Source organism: Furipterus horrens, unplaced genomic scaffold (genome assembly GCF_987537825.1).
Source record: "Furipterus horrens unplaced genomic scaffold, mFurHor1.1.pri manual_scaffold_5, whole genome shotgun sequence".
In the NCBI taxonomy this organism is placed as follows: Eukaryota; Metazoa; Chordata; class Mammalia; order Chiroptera; family Furipteridae; genus Furipterus; species Furipterus horrens.
In genome coordinates, this window is record NW_028327175.1 from 129,829,352 (window position 1) to 129,852,300 (window position 22,949).

The following is a 22,949-nucleotide window of genomic DNA, read 5'->3' on the forward strand; positions in this document are numbered from 1 at the left end:
TCCTGCTAGCACACTTCTCATCGCCAAGCATGGGGAAGGGAACACATGGAACGAGAATGCCCCAAGCCCCGATCTCCAGAGCTGTCAGCCCTGCCTAAAGATCATGCTTCCTTCTAGAGAATCAGATTCCGGTCCTTCATGAGAGGATCATCATTGGGTGGACTGAAAACTTGGGGTGGGAGGAAAAGAAATTAGGACCTGGGGTGGGGGGGTGGAAGTGGATGCATACAGACAAGGAATTCTCAAAATTCAAACATCTTCAAACACCTGGGTCCAGGCCAGTGAAAACTGAGTGCACTGCACATTCTTGTGCCAGGAAATGGTCGCCTACCCCTGGTATCTGGAGTCCTTCAGAGCCCCTGGTCCCATCTTTGACTCGGCCTGCAAGAGCGCCTGCAGAAGGGAGTAACGCACAGAGCTCTTTTCTGAGTTCTTGGTGGTCCAGGCATGTGAGGTGAACTCAGCATAAATGGCTATGAGTGGAATGTAACATTTCACTACCATGAAAATGGAACCATTTTGAGCCACAGGGAACCTCGCTTAATGAACCTTTTTTTATTAATTTTCTTTTTAAACTTCAGATGTGTTATTGTGCTCTGGGTTTTGTTTTATTTTGGCTCTTAAGATCAAGAGTAGGCTGAATGCCCTCCCAATGGGTACAGAGATGGGGAATGAGAGGAGAGTGCAGATAACTTATTTTTCTAATGGTTACACCTGAAGGGTACAAAGAGACATCTTGGCCAAGAGACTGTGGCAGCCAACTGCCCCCATGGAGCAAAGTGTAAATGCAAAATTAAATGGCACCTTTGTTTAAGATCTGTTTATATAAATGAGACTTGTTGGGAAAGATGACCTGGAAGGGGAGCATCTGTGATAAAAAATACCTAATTATAAGCACAAATCTTTACATGTCTAGTATTAAAATCACCTTGGGACTATAACAGCCACTCTTATCCCCCCTTCTAATGGAAAATGGTCATTATGGGCTGGATTTCTCCACTGGAGATGGAAGAGGTGGTAAGGGAATCAGCTTAGAGAACTGACAAACTGGGGAGTTGTGTGTCCCAGGGTTCTGGGGTCAGTATTGAAAACTGGGATCCAGTGCCTGTAGCACAGATTCTGTCAGGGCCCAATGAACACATACCTACATGTGGGGTGGTCTTCTAGGATGGCCAGTGCTGAGTTGAACCCCAAAATGAAAGGGAGCATTGTGGCTTTTATAATCCAATCATGCAATGATCATACCAGCTTACAGGAGTTCTCAGCAGGTGCTTTTTACGAATTAATAAAGAGCTATGGCTCATTTTTGATAGATAATATGTATTTATTAAGTGTATTAATGTATTTTATAATGTACCTTCATCCTCCCCTAGCTGACTGTTGCATACTTACAAGAAAAAAATCATTAAAGGAATTTCAAGACAATCACTGCATACTATACATGACTATATATAAATATTAGAAATTAAAAAGGTTGTAAAGCATGAGCAGATGGATTTTATTTTCAAAATGCTGTTCTTAACACAAAAATAAAGGCTTCACTATATACTTAAGATGTGTGGTAGCTTGTCAAAACAACCCAGACAAACACTAGGCTTTCAGATCTTCCTGGAGGCTAAGGCTGTGGCTCTTTAAAGGGGAGAATCCTGGTTAACAGCAAACCACAGAACAAATGAGGGTAATAAGTCAGCTTGCCCATAAAGTGAGGAACTTGCTATACTGTGGAGCCTAGACAACAAAAATCCTTTGTTATTGTTGTCTGGGTTTAAGTGTCACATCTTATTGGGTGAACTGTAAAAGTTAAGGGCCAGTCTCCTTTTGAAATGTTAACAGACAATAATGTCTTTTTTTATGAAGAGTACTCACCAGATAAACTTAAAACCCACTGCAGAGATTGGGGGCTTAATTTAAATATGACTTTTCACAAAGGTGACCAAAAGTGGGAAACTGGTAATCGGGACACTATCTCTGGAACTAGATTTTGTACACTTTCATGGAGGTTGGTGTAGAAGAAAACTGAAGCACTGAAGAAATACATGGATGAAAGAATAAAATTTAGGGATAATGCAGAAAGTTAAAAATAGTACATTCTTACCAGTAAAGGAAGAACTATTTGCACTAAAGATGTGTGCAACAAATCCTATCTTATGTGGGAAAGATTCTGTATTCACATATACTGAATCTAGTCATTAAAAGACTAACAATAGAGGAAGCATAATTTGGATATTTTACTTGAATGGGTTCATTGGTGCTCAGAAGAGAAGATACCAACAACGGTTAAGGTGCTGGAGTCTTAGCTACAGCCTCCTCCTCCTCCATTTTGTGTTTCACTGTAAAGAAACAAAAAAGAAAATCAGGATTGATTTACTTACCTAGACAGACTTGTCATTTGGAAATCAAGAACTCTGATGTGTGAGGAAGGCCAGTTGTACCAAAACCTACCAAGCTACTGTTGTTCTGGCCCCATGGATCCCTAGGGAAGGACACAGGGCCTCTGCTACAAGAGCAGCACCTGCTGTTTGTAAACCCTTCTCATAATATTCATGGCCATTCTTAGTACGGTTCAGAAGATCAGAGTGTGTTTTGCAGGTTGGAGGAACTGAAGAAAGTTCTTGTCTGTCACCACTCACCCTGTTCCTCCTGCCCACCCAAAATTAAAAACTCAGGATAGCACTGGGGTCAATATGAGGTCAGAAGAGAATCTTTTCTAGTCTTTGGTGGTCTGGATGAGAAGTTGATTCTGGTGATTTCCTGAGTCAGCCAAACAGTAAAGTTAGCTGAGCACAGCATGGCGCAATTTGTAAGGAAAATTATCCTGACAGATAACAGCCCCTTCTCCCAAGGTAAGGACAGGTTCTTTAGCAAGACCCTCTTTTGTAAATGTCTGCTTCTAGTGGCCAGGTGCCTTCCCAGATGTTAGTGCCTGAGAGTTATTCTAAGCAAGGTCATGGATCTGGTTTTCTGTGGAGGCAATGTTCGAGCAGAAAGAATGTGGTTTCTATCATGTAGTGCAAAAGTTTCAGTCAAGCCTGCACTCCTGGTCCTGATCCTGCCCTTTCAGCGGTCCTGATCATGCCCTTCCAGTGACTAAGGGCACTCTGGCCAGACCCAAGCCCAGGGTGAGGTGTGGACACCGTCACACGCAGTGCAGCTACTTCCTAATGGAAGTGGGCTAATGGCTTTAACAGCACAAGCTAGCTAGCCCAGCAGTTTCAAAATTGCACTACACAGACTGCCCAAGGGTTTTAGGGTATTTCCAAATCTTTAGCATCCATGCATGGACCTACAATTGCAGGGTTTATATTTGTTCCCTTTTCTACCTCCCCATCCTGGCACTGCCCAGTGTGTAAAAAATCTCCAGGTGCCAAACAAGGAATTTGAAATGGCATTCCCCAGAGTCTTTGTTTAATAACTCAAAATATATAGTGTACTTATTTAGCTACTGATAATTGTAGTAATAACTGAAACCAGAAAAACATTTTTTTTAATGCTTGGGGCCTGTGGTCATGGGAACATTTTTTTTTCAATACATATACCTTTTTTGTGCCACATATATGGGTAATCACAATGAAGACCCTATTGATTATGACAGTTAATGATCATTCATAAACCAGATGCACCACACCACAGTTGGTGCTCTCCCAATACCCTGCTGATCATGTCATTTGGGATGTGAACAGTTAGCAACTGACTGAAGGTGGCAGAGTACTGATTTGTAGCAGTTGCCAATTTCCAGTTACTAGCCTGACAGTGTAATACAGAGCTGGGAAGAGGCACACACAACTAGATGCAGCAGCTCATTACAACTGCTCTGGTCCCACGGGGCAGTGTGCAGGGTCACCATAGGTGCAAGGTGGCTTTCCAGCTGTGGTTGGGGGAAGCAGCAATGTCTGCATCACTGGGAACCTGTTAGAAATGCAAATCCAGGGTCCCCATCCCAGACACACAGAATCAGAAGGTGCCAGTGGAGCCCAGCTATGTGTTTAACAAGCCCTCCAGGTGATTCTGATTTGGATGCTGGTTAAAGTTTGAGATCCCTGACTACTGGTTCTCTATCTTGTGGCTGCATTTAACAATCACCTGGGCAGCTTCTGAAACCTAATGGTGCCTGGGTCTCACCCCAGGTGTTCTCATGTAATGGGTCTCGGGCCCCAGGCATCAATATTCAAAGCTCCCATGTGTTGCTAACTTCAGCCACGTTTGAGAAACCCAAACCATGGTTGGAGTCGCTTTAAAGAAATATGACCCTAAAGACCCTCAGAACAGTTGAGAGGAGTATAGTGTCTCAAAATTGAAGCCATTTGAATGACATTCTCTCTGGCCTACTATTGGCATACAGACATTCAGGACTACTAATGTGGAGGGAAGGAAGGATTGGCTTCTGGAACAAATTCCCAGCTCTTGGGTTTTATAGTTCCTTAATCCTGCCTGAAGGAAGAATTCACTTGAATGTCTTTCTCCAGTATTTTAACCAACTCCTGTCCATATTTTGATAACCTTTCTTACCCAACCCCTATACTTTGACCCTGCCTGGGAAAAGCCCTTACCTCTTTCAGACCACTACACAAAAATCTTGAGGGAGGAGAGTAGAAAGGGATGCTAGGGACTCTACTTCAAACTGTAGAGATATTATCTAGAGTTGATGGACTGAAATGAGGGTAGATGTGGAACCTCACAATGCAATAACCTGGGAGGCTTTGAATGCTCCCAATGCCTGGCCCCACCCTAGCTATCTCTGAGGTTGGGGATTGCCCATTGGTGCAACCACACTGGAAAACTGCCCCTATCAAGTGAAAATGAGTATGCATGCTCCCCTCAATGCAGATTCCACTCTTGTATCCCTCCCCTGGAGAAACCCTTGCACACATGTACTGGGTGGTGTGAATTAGGATGTTCATGAAGGCAGAAAATGGAAAACAACCCAATGTCCATCGACAGCTAATTGGGTAAATAAATCATGGTCTACTTGAACAGTGTGCACATAGCAGTGGACATGAATGAACAACAGCGATACATGTCAGCTTAGATTAGTTTACCAGGGTGGAAGGAATGGTGCACAGAATGGTACCTATTGTGTGACTATTTATAGCAGATCTAATCTGTGAGGGATGCATCTAAAGATGAAAAGAACTCTAAAGAAAAGCAAAGAACCATTATCACAAAAGTTAGGGTAAGTGACTTCAGAGGGGAGAGGGAGCTTTAAAAGTGATGGCAGTACTCTAATCCTTAGCTGGAATGGTGGTCACATGAGTGCTTTATAGCTATGTGTGTTTCATAATCATTATTGTATGTATATTTTAAAGTTGCTCAAAAATTAAAAAAATAAATATGGTAGTATACGAGAAATTACAAAGTCAACCAATAAAGGAATGGAAAAGAGCAATTTAACTGCTTTGGGAGAGGGTGGGGATGGGATGTGAGTGAGCTAGTCCTTGTCTGTCACAGCAAGAAATCAGTAGGTAATGCGTAAAATCATACCTGTCTGTTAGAGATACAAAAGTGGCCACACAGAGATGCAGCTAAGAGTTCAAAGTGATTGTCATAGATGAGGGCAACACAAAGATGATGCTCATTCTGTCCTTCTATCTTACAAATCTTTATAATCCTGGGAACCATATGCATGGATTACTTTGCTACAATTTTTTAAAAATGATTAAGTCTCTCAGTGGTTTTCCTTCCGGTCCTGGCAGAACAGAGCCCTGCACAGGTAGGAAGGAGCAAGGGAGGAGGCAGCGGCCAGGGTGTCTTAATGAAAGAACCCAGTCTCCACCTTCGCTTGGAGATATCATTGTGGTTGGCTTCCAACACCACCTGTGCTGTCCTTGTACCCCTTGGCAGCCAGTTCCTGAGGGCTCGACAGTGGAAAACCCTGGAAGGATGTACCATCCCTCCAGCTTCAATTAAAGGCAATGTGACAAGAAAGGCCCTGCATACTAATGAGACTCCTTCTTGGTCACCTTATCCTCTCCTGTTCTAGTCAGTGATGGAGAGAATTCCAGGCAGTTACAGGCAGCTGCCTAAGGTGCGAGATGTGGAGACAAAATTCAGGGGCCACCATTTATTTGATGTTGCCCAGATGTGGCCTTAGCATAAAGGATCACCTGAGGGGAAAAATACTGATTCTTGGGCCCCTACCCAGATCTTTAGAATCAGAATCTCCAGACATGAGGTCTGAGGATCAGCATCCCCTGCTCACCTTCACGTTCGTGCTTTGGGTGATTGTTCTGATATGACAAGTCTGTGAAAGAGCTCTATATCATTCAGCTGTCACTCAGTGCCTGTTTCCTAAGGGTTCAGGTCTGAATATGGCCTGCCTCCTGGGAGGAAAGCAAATGAAACAAAGCATGCTAAGTGCTCATCACTGAGCCTGATCTAGAACTAAGCACTCAAAAACAATAGCTATTATTTTTTTTAGGGCATAGTCTTTGACCTCAGGGAATGCACATTCTAGGGGAAAGTGGAAAAATGAACAGGGAGTTTTAAGAGCCATGAGATGCTCACACACCAGAGAGAAGTTGCTTCAATAAATGTTCATCCATCACATAGCTACAGACCCAAAACAGTGCTGGGTCCTGAGTTACAAAGAGGGGACTGTTTCACACTCTCAGAGCCTTAAAATAATAATAGTTTTAATCCAATAAGCACCCAATTTCTAGGATTCCAGGTAAATAATAAGAGTAAATATTTCTATGGTACTTACTGAGCCGTTTACACTTACGTAGTGACAGTGAGGTAGGTGCTGTCATTTTCCCCAATCTTACAGATGAGGAGACTGAGACACAGACAGGCTATGTAACTTGTCTGAGGTCACACTGTGGCCTGCATTCATGTTCATAACCCCTACAGGGTCATGGTCTCACCACTGTTTCTCATCAGGGAGATGAAGATTCTGAGATTTCTGTAATCAAAGATCCAAAAGCGATACCTGAGATGAAGGTGCATCATTTACCACATGAACAGTTTGGGAACAACCTAAAGGCTCAATAAATGGGGAATGATTAGATATCTGATAATGTGATGTAGCCATTAAAAACGTGATGCTTTTGTAAAGGAAGAGGGAGAAATGTCAAGGGGAAATTTTAAAGATGCATATTTGAAAATTGAAATTTGGCTCTAAAAGTTAATGTTTCCAGGAGGTACGCAGACAGTGCAGGAGGACCAAGGCTTCTGTCTGTTGGTGCTGGAAGCCAACTATGACAACATCTCTAAAGCCAGGTTCTTTCACTTTGTCATATTTGCCTCCCTTTTCCTGCTTACCTTTATGAAAATAAAATTTTTTTTTTGAGAACAAGTGACTCCTATATTACATTCATTTCTAGGTGATGTCTTCATAAAATGTTATTTATTTACTTATTTATTTATAAATTTTTACTGTTATTCTATTACAGTGGTCCCAATTTTTCCCCCTTTGCACTCTTCCACCCAGCCCACCCTCTGCTCCCACAGTCAATCCCATCACTGTTGTTCATGTACATGTATCATTCACATGTTCTTTGACTAGTCCCTTCCTTTCCCTTTCTTTCCACCATTATCACCCTCCCCCTCCTATCGGGTTGCTGTCAGTCTGTTCCATGTTCTCTGCGTCTGCTTCTATTTTGCCCATTAGTGTTTTCTGTTCATTGGGTTCATCTTATAGGTGAGATCATATGGTATTTGTCTTTTACCTCCTGGCTAATTTCACTTAGCATGATATTCTCCAGTAGCATCCATGCTTTCTTTCTGCTGCATAATGTTCCATTGTGTAATGTACCAGTATTTTTAATCCACTCATTTACTGATGGGTGCTTAGGCTGTTTCTAGAACTTGGATATTGTAAATAGTGCTGCTATGAACAAAGGGATGCATAAGTTCTTTTTAATTGATGATTCAAGATTCTTAGAGTATATTCCCAGCAGTGAAATTTCTGGGTCAAAACGCATTTCCATTTTTAGTTTTTTTAGGAAATGCCATACTGTTTTCCACAGTGGCTCCATCAGTCTGCATTCCCACCAACAGTGCACTAGGGTTCCCTTTTCTCCACATCCTTGCCTGAACTTGTTATTTGCTGATTTATTAATGATGGTCGTTCTGACCAGTGTGAGGTGATAACTCATTGTAGTTGTTGTTTTTTTTTAACTAAAAATACTCTTTTTATTTGGTAGAATAGCTAATTACCTAAGCAGGTTTACAAAGAAAAATTCCTCAGTAAGTTAATGAAATGTTTACAGAATATGTTTTGTTAAATTTTTAAAAATTGCTTTTCTATTACAGTTGTCCCATTTTTTTCCCTTATTGCTCTCCCTGCCCTGCCTGCCCCCAACCCCCACAGTCAATCCCTACCCTGTTGTCCACGTCCATGGGTCACTTATACTAGTCAAGGAACCCATATTACATCCTTTAAATGTGACTGTTGAGTACTAAACTACATTCATTCCCCTGATAATTACATTCATTAACTCAACTAAGTTATGGTCTAGCATCTCAAATATGTTTATAAAAAACAAACAAAAACAGTGAATATAGATAAAATGATTAAAATGAAATATGTGAATTGTTTTTTCCCAAATGTCTACAATACACATATATTGCTATATAATTGGGAAAAACTTTCTTTCTGAAAGAATTATCAGAGAATATATCAGACAGAAGAAAAAAAGACTCATGGAATCAATAGTTACACAGCATTATTGCAATCAGTCAGAGCCTAAAGATGGGGAAAGGTGGGAAGAATAAGAAGTGGGGTCAAGTGGTAAGTTGGAAGCTGTGGGACTCCTGGAGGAGCTGACCTTCCAATACCTTCAGACTCACTGTTGGAAGACTAAAGCAGGATCTACCCAAAGGTGAAGTTGCCTTAGTAGAGGTGACCATTCCAAAAACATTAATGAAATGTTTTCTGGGAAAGGTTTCTAGAGAATTGCTAGAAAAATGTTTCCTCTTCAATTTATTTGCTAATAGAAGGGCAGACTTTGAAATCAAGTAGGCCCAGTATTCAAATTCTGACTGCCATTTAGTAGCTGGATGACCCCCACCTCCAGCCTCAATTTCCTCATCTGAACTGTAAGTATAATAAATAGATTTCACCAAGTCCTTCTGAACATTGAAGGAGATAATGTATTTAAAGTGCCTGGTGCAGGGATTAACATGTAGCAGGTGGTAAGCACATGTGACTTCTCCTGAGTGGACTGTAGAAAATAAGGTGAATGCTGCTAAAGAGTTCAGTTAGCATGTTAAAATTCATACCATGTGACTCATCTGAAAGTCACTTATCTTGCAAGCTTAGCTATATCTAATGTAGCCAAGAACTTGAAAGTAAGTAGAAGAAGCCAATATACATATTCAGGAACGTGTGCCCAAAACTCTGGTGTTTTAGTCGCAGGAGAGCCTCTGAGACCTCTCTCAGAGCATATGTACTCCTTTAAACATCATTCTGACAAGCTGAGCTAGCAGCTATCCCAAGAGCATAACTGAATTTAGGATTGAAGTGGTGTCCTGATGGCTGATAAGCACATAAAAAGGTGTACAATATCATTTAGGCACCAAAGAAATTAAGCCAGTACAATGAAAAAGACTCACCATTGTATGTGATGGTGAGGATGCAGAGAAATTGGAAGACTCATGCAAGCACTTCAGAAAATGATTTGGCAGCATCTTCTAAAATTAAATATATGTATACTCTCAGAGCCAATAATTCCACTCCTGAATATTCTGCAATTGAAGCATTTACATCCACCAAAAAAAAAAAAAAAGTATAAGAATGTTCATAATAGCACCGTTTTTCATAATAGCCAAAACCTGGATAACAACCCATGTGTCCACCAATCAGTAAGTGGATATATAAACTGTGATAACACTCACACAGAAGAACACTGCAAAGCAATGAAAAAAGGCCAACTGCTGCTTCCCCCAACAATGTGGCTGACTCTCCCAGACATAACCTTCAGCAAAAGAAACCAGGCACATACTGTGTTTCTCATTTATATGAAGCTTGAGAATAAGCAAAACTATTCTACGGTGATAGAGTGTGCCTTGGGGTTAGGATCTACTGATGGGTGGGGGCATGAAGGGCCTGCTGGGTGCTGGACACATTCTTTATCTGGACCCAGGTGGAATTGACATGGGGTATATTTATATAGAAGTTAATTGAGCTTTATACTCATGACCAGTGCACCCTAATTGTATGAAAGCTTTACCTCAACAACAAAAAATAAAATAAAATTGTAAAAATGAGGAGGAAGAGAACAAGCACAAAAGCCTGAGGACCTTTAATTCAGATCCAGGGCAAAAAGTCTTAGGTGCCTCAGTAGTACTTGAGGGCACCACATATGCTTTCTTGACAGTATCACATAATAAATCAGAGAATCTGAATTTGCTAAATGCTGGACATTATGTTCATTTATGATCTCATTCAACTTGCCCGGCCACTCTGGAAATAGATGCTACCATTTCCATTTTATTAACAAGGAAATTAAGGCTCAGAGATGCTAAGCAACTTGCCCAAGGTCACAGAGCTAAGTGAATGACCATGCCAATGTTCTAATTCTGGTCTGTCTAAGTCCAAAATTCATGGTCTTAACCTCATGTCATACCAATACAGTTTAGGAACTGGGGTCCCTGATCAGGACCCACAATGATCCAATGGAGCTTAAGTCATGTTCCATACTTTTCAATTAGGAAGGTAGGGAGTGTACAATATATATCACCAGTATTTTTTTTTTCTGTTGTACTGGACTGACTTTGTAAATAAGATTCTTTTTCCATTATAAAAGTAATATATAATCATCAAAGAAAATTTAGAGAATACAAAAAACAAACAAACCTCCATGTCCCCTCACTAGAAGAACAAATCTTGAAGACTTCTTTTCTAAATAAATAAATAAAGATTGACATCTGGTGTCAGTAGTCTGGTAAGTTAACCTCCCTTTCTTGACAGAGCCAGATGTTGGGTTGCAGCTTTATTTTAAGGAAAGTTGAGCCAACTTGGAGGCCACAAAGCATTGGGAGTAATTTGACAGTCTCGAAGGTGCAGTAATTATGGCTTTCTGTTGTTGACTTCTAAACAATGTTACTAAAGTCAACTCAGGTATCCTTGAAGGCAGTATTTTAAATGGGAACATTTGGTGCTGGAAGCGACATGGGTTACATTGAGACAGAATTGTGGGGATTATAAATTTGAGCCTGGAAAGATCTTGATTCCTAGAAAAAAGGACATTTAATAAAAGGCTTGTTTTTTTTAATAGATAAGGAAAACTAAGGGGGAAGGAAGCCACCAGAGCAAAGCTAGCAACAGGACCATCAGAGAAGAGTTTGGTTGCTAAGAGCTATCTGACTTTGAATTCACAATCATTTACCAATTGGGCTATTTGAGCAAGTCTCTCAACCTTCTGAAGCCTCAGCTCTCTCATTCATAAAATGGGGATAGTAAGGACTACCTCTCAGCAGAATGTGATGATGAAATAAGATGGTACCCATTGCTTGGCACCTGGTAGATGCTCGGTAAAATCATTTATTAATTGTACAAGTAACACAGTGACTGTAGAAAAACTGGGAAACAGGCTATTTTTAAACAAATTTTCTTTAAATCATGTAGGTAAGCTTTAAGTGCTATTCATATGTGTTTATATAGCTACTAGTTTGCTCTTTCTACATCTCAGCTAATAACGGTAGCTCCACATCATGGTTAGCTGAATTGTATCAAGATTGGAGTTTTAGCACAGCAGTTTAAACAGACACCATCTACTAGGATGTCCTTTGAAATTCTGTGTCTTCAAAAGGTTGGTGAGTCAGGGCTGTGAGTGAGCACAAACAACTCAGCCATGTCTTAAGACTTTTTCATTTATCTCTGCATTCCCAGGGGCTGTTGCCAAAACAGAACCTTTAATATCGCAGGCATTTCCAGTGAGCTAGGGGTAGAAACAGCTCTCATCCAGTTCAGACTGGCAGAAGTTCTGTACATCAAATGTTGCCTGTAAGTGAAATGGAAACAAACCCTCCAGATTATTTTTAAACAGCTCCTGTAACAAGTTAATAACTAATTGAGAAATTATTTCAATCTGTGCTGAGGAATGGGGCAGTATTCACTTTTATCTTGGTGGCTGGTCTAGAATCCAGACAGGGCTCAAGTCAAAAAACCCCAAGGACTAAGAAAAGAAACTTATCGAGTTTAAACCACAGACTTATTTCTAATAGGAAGCTCTCTGGAGTACTGAAAGTATAACATGAATATTTTTAACCACTGACTTTGGTGAGAAAGGATCACTCATCTCACCTGTCATTCTTACTCATAAATCCTAAATCCATTCACTTCTGCCCATTCCCACTGCCACAAAGTCATCCAATCTATCCCTACCTGGAGACACCCTCATCTTTCTATAAAGCCCATCTGATGCTGCCACTGCCCAGCTACAACCCTCCAAAGGATCTCTGCTGCCCTCAGGATCAAGTCCAAAGTCCTTAACGAGACCCCAAGGCCACTGTTCTGTTCTGGCTCCTCTCTCACTTTATACCCAGCTTTGGTCACTCCAGCCTTCTTTGAGGCCCCATTCCAGGTCTGGGGTCTTTGCCGTCCCTATCCCTCACATCTAGTTAGCTCCTAGCTCACTTCTGGTCTCAGACTAGGGGAACCTATTTCAATAGTCTCTTGTGGCACTGGAACTTCTTTGAAGCAGTCATCATAGTTTGTAATAATGTGTTCTTGTGATTATTGGAATAGCATCTAGCTTCCTCACTAGACTTAAGAGTTTCCAGCAGAGCAAGATGTTGGTTTATGGTCTCCAATGTATCCCTAGCACCTTGCAGGTCTGGTTCCACACCCAGAGCAGGTGCTGTCAAACTTACTGTAGCTTCCTTTGTAAGCCCCAAGCCAACTCTCTCTCAGCCTCCATGCTGTTAAAAGGACATACATCTTTCTCAATAATATAAACCTTTTGCAGTTCAGTGGGAATTCCCAGATTTTAATATTAGAGAGGTAAGCATTTGTACCTGGGTTCTGTCACTTATTACTAGCATGCCCTTGGTCCAGGAGCTAACCCTCTCAAAACTTGCTTCTTCACCTATAAAATTTGGTTCTTCATGGATTTTATTGACCAGGGTAATCTTTATATTTAAATACATTAACTGAGATATACAAACATCTACCAGAAGAGTGCCTGGCACACAACAGGTGCAAAGTAATGGTGGTTCTTATCAGGATTCAAATCACTATTTGCCTGGCTTCCTAGGCCAAGCCCTTTTAGCCCCTGCTGCTGCTACAAGGTAACCAAAATCAACAAAAGCTAACTCTGGGGCCTACTCCCTTCCTTTGTCAGCAGGTACTGTGTGTGTGTGTGTGTGTGTGTGTGTGTGTTGACAATAGCGACTGAGCCATTGCTGGCTAGATGCAAACCTCTGTTTGAATTAAAAAATAAGTGTTTTCAGTATGTAAATAATATCTTCAATGACTACACAAATGGAGTTAAATCCTCTCACAGCAATTGCTACAAAATGATCCTAGGAAACTAATCTTAAATACCTACAAAGATTTAGAAATGAAGATGTCTGTTTGGTGCATGACATCAAAACACTTCTCTTTGATTAATGTAGGAAATCATTTAATGTCAACCCGTTATAACCACAATTCCCATGCGTATACTGAGACAGGATACTAAGAGGCTAGGAAAATTCCTTGACAAGTGGAATAGGGAAACTGAGAGAGATAGCTGAATACAATGGCTGAGAAATGTACAAACAGGTGCAGATGGTCATCAGGGTGGAAGGCCCCTGAAGTGCCTAGCAGGGGGCAAAACTGGGAAAACAAGGACCTCACCCCCAGGGTAACCATTCCTTCCCTGGCCTTTCCTCCCTGGAGATAACATTTCAATTGTATTTCAACTCCATGACCAAAAGCAGCAAAACCTACTGCAATGACTAAAGACCCCCTGCCCTGTCATTAATCAATCAGTGGAGATCATGATCCTGAAAGGGCACACCTGGAGAACTAATGAATATTCTACTAAAATCTTCCCCTGAGACCTCCCCTGAGATTCTCGCCTGTGAGAAAGAGAAAAAAACCTCAAGACAAAGGACCCAAGGCACACAGTGCTCTCCCTCTTGGCAGCAGCTCATGCCATTACCTTTCCTTTCTCACCACCCCCTACTTCTTTCCCCATAGGCATGCGTCTCCTAAACTCCAAGGCAATGGGCATCTGGCAGCTTGTCCCAGGCGTATCCCATGAACCTGTCCCCAAAGCCCCCTTTTCTCTGACTTCCCAATGAGATAAGGCAGCCCAGCCTAGGCTTTTCTGTTGCTTCTTCAATGCTAAGCCCTACCATGTGTTTCACTGTCCCCAGCTTTAATAAACACATCCTCACAGTCACCTAAATTTGTATTGCGAAATCTTTCCTACACACAGTCAAGAACTTGTCAGAACATGGAAGCAGCTAGAATGCCCACCTGGACTTTTGACAAATGCAAATCAACCTGGTCCTAGCCCACTCCCACAGGAAATGCTGATGGAGTTAGCTGGTTCCCAGAGGAAATGTTAATGGACCTAGCCCAATATGTTAACTAACCTGGTGGGTGGGGAGGAAGCAAAAGATGTAAATAACCTATTGAATATGTTGATAAGCAAACTCACCTTCACCAAAATGTGTGTTTGACAAATATAAAAAAAGCACTTGCAGAAGCCCAGGCAGGTGATTTCTACAGGCCCGCATGGTGGACCGGGAGTCTCCACTCCTCATTCCCCATTCCCTTGCCCCCATTCCCCATTTCCCATCCCCATTCCCCATTCCCCTTGCTCCTACAGCCCTCAAGTCAGTCCAGGAGTTTCCCTCCCCCTCCACCCCCTTTCCCCTTTTCCCTCAATAAATCCATTACCTGATCCCACAGTAGTATCTGGGTGATTTCTCAGAGCAAGGCTATCTGACAGAACTCACACACTAGAGCTGGCCCTAGGTGGACCCATTCAGGTAACAACAGGAAAGACCTTAATGTCACCCCGTCTTCTCACAGGAATACTGCTAAGTTTCTGCTGCTTTTGGGACTTTTAATATAGCTAGCAACAATAACAACAATAATGATGACAGTAATGATAATTATTATAAGTACTACTTATTGAGTTTCTACAATATGTCAAGTGTGTGGTAGGCCACATTGTCTTTAGTCTTCAAAACAACTCTTCAAAGGTATTATTACCTCCACTGAGTCTCAGAAAGGTTAGTGACTTTTCTAAATTGCAAATGTGGGATTTGACACATTTGTCTGTTCTACTACTTTGGGGGAAATAATCTCAAAGTTTGAATTAAAAGTGTTTTCAATGTATAAAAACTTCAGTAACTTCATAAATATAATTTAACTCTTTTAGGAATAAAGGCAGCCACAACAGCAATATTTATAACAGCAAAATTTAGAAAGAAGTGTCCAATAGGAAAATAACTAAATTATGTAGCTAATTACATGTAAAATAAGTTTATAACATGTGGGAATATGTTTACATATAGAGTTAGGTAAAGAAAACAGGGACACATGAAAATAATTGCTGTGGAATATGTACTAACTGATGCAAAATTAAAGAAAGAGATGTAGGAGATCCAAGATGGCGCTGGAGTAAGTGTAAACTACACTAACCTCCTGCCAGAACCAATCTGGAATTACAACTTAATTGTGGAGAAATCATCTGGAATAACCAACTGAATACCAGCTGGAGAGAACCCTTATAACCACGGACAGACAGAAAGGGCTGCTTCATTACAACGTGACTGGTGAGAAGTGCAGAGACGTGAAAGGGCTGGCTGGGCTCCCACAGGTGGAAGCTGAAGGGACTAAGAAACATATCAGCAGCCGGGGGTTCTCCCTGAGAAGGGCAGGGTCTAAACCCCAGCTGGGCCTCCCAGCCTATAGCAATAGAGCACAAAGTTAGAATCCAGTTTTAAAGTGTGAAAAACCAAAAGGTTATATTTTTTGCTGGCCAGAAAGAAACAGCTGGAGACAAAGAGCACTTAAAGGGATCAAGTATTAAAATATTTTGGCCCCCACTTACCCTGGGCTCAAGCAGAGGGAGGGCAGAGAGGACTAGAGATGCCTAAGGAGAGTTTGGGGTAGTGGCTTTGAGGAGAGAACCAAGGTAGCAGCCAACCCCGTCCCAGTGCGGACTCATTTTCCATACTGCAGACAGACCACACCCCTCCAAGTGGCATCAGTCTGAAGGGAAGCAATAGCCCCACCCGTAGGAGTCAATCTGCCCCGCCCTCGGTGCTTAAGCCTGATGGCTGGTCACGGATTGAATAGATTAACTACTAAAGGAGACAAAGGCAGTAGATCTCTAGTATTCTCCAACAGGCTGCCTAAGCCCAGACTGGTACACAATCTGATGCCACCAGGGTCAGATCCAGGAAGTACAGATCAATCTAAGACACAGAAACAAAGAAGAGTCACAAAAAAAAAAAACCAGAGAAACAATCCCCCATTGAAAGGAAAGGAGGAATCCCCAGAAAGAGTGCTAAATGAAATAAAGGAAAGCAAACTATCAGACATTGAATTGAAAACATTATAGGAAAGCTCGATGAGCTCAGCAAGCTCAAAGAAAACTACAAAAAACTCCAGGGAAACTATAAGGAACTTACTGAAAATTACACCAGCACTAAAAAGGACATAGAAGCTATCAATAAGAGCCAGGAGGAAATGAAGAATACAATTTATGAATAGAAGAATGCAGTGGAAGGAATCAAAAGCAAGCAAGAGGAAGGAAAGGATCGGATCACTGAGCTGTAGTACAATATTGAAAAAAATTCCTGGAGAGATAAAAAAAGAAAAAGAAAAAAAAATTCCTGGAGAGGGCAACAAAACAAAAAAAGACTGGAAAAGAATGAAGAGGTTTTAAGAGAGCTGCAGGACAACATGAAACATAATAATATCCTTATCATAGGAATACCAAAAGAAGAAGAAGAGGAGTAAGGGATAGAAAACCTGTTTGAAAAAGCAATGACAGAAAACTTCCCTAACTTAATGAGAGAAAAAGTCATGCAAGTCCAGGAAGCACAGAGGGTCCCAATGAAGATGAACCCAAACAGGCCCACTCCAAGACACAATATAATTAAAATGGCAACATTGAAAGACAAAGAATCCTAAAAGCAGCAAGAGAGAAACAGCTAATAACATACGAGGGCGCTCCAATAAGGCTATCATTATATTTCTCAACAGAAACATTACAAGCCAGAAGGGAATGATAAAAATTATTCTAAGCAATGAACAACAAAGGCCTACAGCCAAGACTACTCTATCCAGCAACTCTCATTCAAAATGGAAGGTGAAATAAGGAGTTTTCCAAACAAAAAAGCCTAAAAGAATATCTGTCCACCAAACGAGCATTGCAAGAGATGCTAAAGGTCTACTTTAAGAAGATGAAGAAATAGAGACACACAGAGGAACACAGGTTCAAAGGGGGAAAAGACAATGAATAGGTACCTATCAATAATAACCATAAATGTAAATGGATTAAATGCATCACTCAAAAGACATAAGGTAGCTGAATGGATTAAAAGCATGACCCACATATATGCTGTCTATAAGAGACCATCTGAAAATAAAAGATCGACACAGACTGAAAGTGAAGGGATGGGAGAAAATATTTCAAGCAAATGGACATGAAAAAAAGCTGGGGTAGCAATACTTAAATCAGACAAAGCAGATTTCACAGCAAAGGCCATAAATTTAGAGAGAAAGAAGGACATTTCATAATACTTAAGGGAACAATCCATCAAGAAGATATTACCCTTGCAAACATATATGCACCCAACATAGGAGCACCCAAATACAAAAGGATAATTTTTAAAAACTTTAAGAAGGATATTGACAACAACACACTCACAGTACAGGAATTTAACACCCCATTGTCAATAATGGACATATCTTCAAAGCAAGAAACACCAAAAATATTGAAGCACTGAACAAAACTCTAGATCAAATGGACTTAATTGATATAGAACTTTTCACCCCAATGAAGCAAAATATACATTCTTTTCAAATGCACATGGAACATTTTCAAAGCTGGACCACATGGTAGGACACAAAACAGGCCTCAACAAATTCAAGAAAACTGAAATAATACCAAGCATCTTTTCAGAACACAAAGCCTTGAAACTGAAAATCAACCTCAAGGAAAATACTCAAAGACATTCAAACTCATGGAGAATGAATAACATGCTATTAAGTAACACTGGGGAACACAATTTTCATTGAGTTAGATCTGACACTTGTTTTTGACTAACTTTTGGCAACTGAATCCAAAAATGACCCCAGTTTTACTTTGCCATGTCAACTTTTTAAGCCACAGGATACCCTCTCTTTGTCCCAAAAACCATACAAAATGTACATACAAAGGAAAATAAAGAAAATATTGCCTGAATATAGTGTTTATTTAGAGTTATTTTATTCATATAAAGGCTATACATTTTTACTGTAAGTCAAATTGTGTACAAGAAGTAAAGTTCTGTTACCAAACATACATTTTAAGGTATTTTATCTTTTCAAACAACAGGCTAGGAATGCCAAAATGAAATACTTGAAATTGTCTCCTTTAATTGGCAAAGCTTTAACAAATTGCTTCATGAGACCCAGTTTTATGTGCAGATGTGGAAATATAATGTTCTTTCTGTCAGCAAGTGGCTCATGTAGAATGTTTGGATTACCAGGTTTGAGGTTAGATCTTGGAGGCCAATTTGATTCCACCCAATGCTTCTCATGAGCTCTCCTGTCCCATATACACAGAAAACAGGGATACTTGGTGTATCAACGTTGAAGAACAAGAAGGAAGCAGACAATTTTAAGGTCAACATAGATGATCCATTTGTGCTTGTGATATTGCAACAGATCAATGACTCTCTTTATGTCTTCATATTCTTGACAAAAACGAACTGAATGGCCAATTGGGACTGCACCAAATAAATTGCCATTGTGAAGGAGGACACACTTTAAGTTCCACTTTGAGCTATCAATGAAGAGTCACCATTCAGTTGCATTCTAGATTGGAATACCCAATTCCTCCATTAAACAATGTATGTTATGGCAATATGCAAAGCCACCATCACTTCAAAAGTACTGTAGAAATGCACTTTCTCTTGATTGAAAGTAGAATACCTTCGCTCCTTCTTCAAGCAAGTTTTTCTTATGCAGTCTTGATCCTAGGAGTTCTGAAGCCTTTATGAATAGTCCCAAATCTTGTGCCAAATCATTCAACTCATGCTGATCAAATCCCTTATGAACTGAGTCATCTCCAGTTTTAAAATCTTTATCGTTGCTGTCACTTAGTTCTTCACCATACTCCTGTTTTTTGAAAGAGGGTATTTCAATGAAAACTGGCACTGTGATTTCAGCTGAATGAGGCACTGGGTGTATAGCTGATGGTAGACAAAGATACTTTATTTTACATTTATTTTTCTTGTTATGTCCTGACGTTTTCACTATACAAAAGTAACAGTCACTTGAATCATTTCAGGGCTCTTACCAAACCATAGGTATACCAAATGGCAATTTATCACGTGTTCCCTTCATCCACATCTGTAAAGTCTTGACACACTGCTTGCACACCTTATGAGGGACCCAAGACTTATCTTGATCACCAAGTTTTACTTTAGATAATGCAAAGTAGGCTTGCCTGACAAATGCACTGATGTTTGTCCTTTGGGAATGGTAAAACTGCCACAGATATAAAGAAATGAATCAAGGTTGTTTAGGTTTTCATGATGAAAAATAGCAGAGGCAGACATGATCTGAAGTAAAGGAAATAAGTACGTATGTAAATAAAAAAATAAATTTTGCTAACTCCTTGTATAGAAACAAGAACTCGGACTACACTTCAGAATATGATTCACTATATAAAGCAGCACACAATCTCTCACCACACTGTCTCATGTGTAACTGAATAGCCTAGACAAGTATGAACCTGTCGCTGGTGTCCAAGGTCATCCCCCACCCTTCCTGAATAAAGAGAGGTTTGCTCTAAGCCAATAGGAGAGCATTAGTGCTCCTTCGATCCAGGCTCAATATAGCTTGGAGTGGTTGCACTAAGATAAGTTGTACACAAAAACTAGATGTGACAGAAGAAAACTCACTGCAGCTTTGAAAGTCAGCATGCCCATTTAAGTCTGAAACAGCTGAAAAATCGAACTCAACAGGAATTATGTTAAAAATTGTCCCCCTGTGTAATGAATGGGTTATCAATGACATCAAGGAAGAAATCAAAAAGTTTCTGGAAACTAATGATAATGAACACACAACAACCCAAAACCTATGGGATACAGCGAAAGGAGTCTGAGAGGAAAGTTCATAGCAATACAGGCCTACCTAAAAAAAGCTAGAAGAATCTCTAATAAAAAAATTTAACCCCACAGCTACAAGAACTAGAGGAAGAACAACAAGCAAAGCCCAGATCAAGTAGAAGGAAGGAAATCATCAAGATCAGAGCACAATTAAATGACATAGAGACTAACCTAACAATTCAAAAGATCAACAAAAGCTGGTTCTTTGCAAAGATAAACAAAATTGACAAGCCTTTAACCAGGTTCATCAAGAATAAAAGAGAGAGGACCCAAATAAATAAAATCAGAAACAAAAGAGGAGAAATCACAACTGATAGAACAGAAATACAAAGGATTGTAAGAAATTATTACGAACAACTGTATGGCAAGAAATTTGACAAGCTAGAGAAAATGGACAACTTCCTGGAAACCTATAGTCTTCCCAAACTGAATTAAGAAGAAGGACAAAGTCTAAATAGACCAATAACAGCTAGTAAAATTAAAGCAGTAATCAAAAAGCTCCCAGCACACAAAAGCCCTGGACCGGATAGCTTCACAAGTGAATTCTACAAAACATTTAGGAAAGAACTAACTCCTATCCTCCTCAGACTATCCCAAAAGATCCAAGAAGAGGGAAGACTCCAAAACTTGTTCTATGAAGCCAGTATAACCGTAATTCCAAAACCAGGTCAAGACTCAACGGTTTGGCTGAACTAAATGGCTGGGTTGGTGAAGAATGGGGTGGTCTGTGGGCTTCACTTTAAAACTGGTTTCTCTTTTCTATCCTAATGGCTTGGACACAAAGGACCCAGAGGTCTGAGGGGGGGGGGGGGACCTAAACTATTTCCCTCAGCCCAAACTAAGTATAATGGGCAAAGGGGTTTTGGACAGGTGAGATGTGCCTAGCACACCTTCCTCCAAAGAAGCCCTTTTTTTCTTTTTCCCCTAATGTTGAACATTGAAAAATTAATCCCTGCCTTTAGTCACCAAGTAGTTATAGATTGAATGATGTCTTTTAACCCTTTTAGCCAAATCTGTTGGCCCTAGAACACAACAAGGATGCCAGCCTGTTAAACCAAGCACGCCATTGTCCGGAGACAGCCAACTGACCTGGAGTCTACACGATCCTTCCCCATGTGGGAAGGCCACCCTCCCCTCCACACCCCCACTATTATTAGGGATTTCTGGACCCAAGGGTAGGTAGGACAATGACCATGTCCAGCTTGAAGCAGCTAGAGGAGCTTGAGACCTTCGCCCATTGTCCTCTACAAGATTACAAAGGGTCTTAGTATCTGAGAGGGAGGGATAGTTATTTTTTACGAACCATGCGTATTGACTTGGGGGGGATTGCTGGGGGAGGGAGATGCTGGGTGGAGGGGAGTAAAGGGGAGAAAATTGGAACTATTGTAACAATACAATCAATAAGATACATTAAAATTTTTTTTTAAATATGTAGGAGAAAATGCCTTAAAAGCATGGATTCGTAATAAAAACAGCTGACACTTAAAAGAAAAAAAATCTGTAGGTGAGCATTTTTAGCTGGAGTCTTTTTAATTCAAACAACCTGGTATCTCAGTTGGGCTTTTAGAACAGTGTTAATTTCATTTTACAGTTAAGTAATGGAAGATCAAGAAGGTTAAGTACCTTGTTCAAAGACACAAAGCTAGGACACTTGCAAGCAGGGTTTGAATGTAAATCTTGAGACTCCAAACCCAGGATTCTTTCTGTCGTTATTTCCTGCTCACACTGGACAGCTTCAAATGTCACTTTAAATCTCTTAAATGACAAGTCTCTAGATGCCACGGAAAGCAAAAAAGGCAACTTCAATGCACATGGCAACAGCAGAACATACACAACTGATTCAATATTCTTTAACTCCCTCCTACCCAGATGAGACAAAATAAGGCACTTAAAAAAAATTTGCCTATACACTGAAGTATTATCAGTGACAACGTTGTGGGTAATATTTTTGATCTCTTGATATTTTTCTGGATTTTCATAAGGAGAACATATTACTTTGACAAGGGAACAGTTTTTAAGTTATTTAAAAAGGAATCAATCTGTCCTTAATATCAAGCTTCATCTCTCCACACCTTTAAAATTTTCCATGTCCTGGACTAAGGAAAGTTGAATCTGAAAGTTGGCAGGACACTTCAGCTGCTTAGAGCCTATATTTAGATCCTAAGGATAAATGCCATGCATCAACAGGGTTGGACTGGCGCTCACAGAGAGAAGGTGGGCAATTAGACAGGTGTGGCCATTGCCCTTAAACAAAGCTGACAGGTTTAAAGGAACACGTGCTTCATGCCCCCAGCAACTTAATCATAGGTTGAATCTTGATGGATTTCTTGTGAAACCCAACACCAACAGATTTCTCTCTAGCATTTTAACTCCATAAGTAGTATCTGTGATTGCAGCAGAATGAGGTGAGGAAGAAGTAGGACTTTGGAGTTAAGCTGCCTGGTTCTGCTACTTCCTTGCTATGTGGCCCTAGGTATATTCTTCAACCTCTCTGTGCCTCATTTTCTTTATAATATGGAGACTTACTTCAAAGGGTTGCTGTGAAGAATGCATTACTGCTAGGGAAGGGCTTGGAACTGTTCTTAGTGCCTACTTCATAGTAAGCATACAGAGAATGTGAATAATCTTTGTATGATTTTCAAAATTATAAATAATCAGGAGGGGTCACAAGATGGCGG

At 40.5% G+C, this 22,949-nt stretch overlaps 1 protein-coding gene across 3 annotated transcripts in view; it reads right to left on the reverse strand.

Moving 5' to 3' along the window:
- Nucleotides 1–1,337: 1,337 nt before the first annotated feature.
- The window catches only part of IQCK (IQ motif containing K), a 177,064-nt gene continuing 155,452 nt past the window's right edge, over nucleotides 1,338–22,949 (reverse strand). For 2 of the 3 annotated variants that reach the window (XM_090277802.1, XM_090277800.1), the window contains one exon: nucleotides 1,338–2,330. In XM_090277802.1, the coding sequence (XP_090133928.1) occupies nucleotides 2,294–2,330 (37 nt within the window). In that variant the 3' untranslated portion in view covers nucleotides 1,338–2,293. Of the gene's footprint in view, nucleotides 2,331–9,558; nucleotides 9,631–22,949 lie in introns of those variants that run through there. The other variant, XM_090277803.1, reaches the window with a different exon arrangement.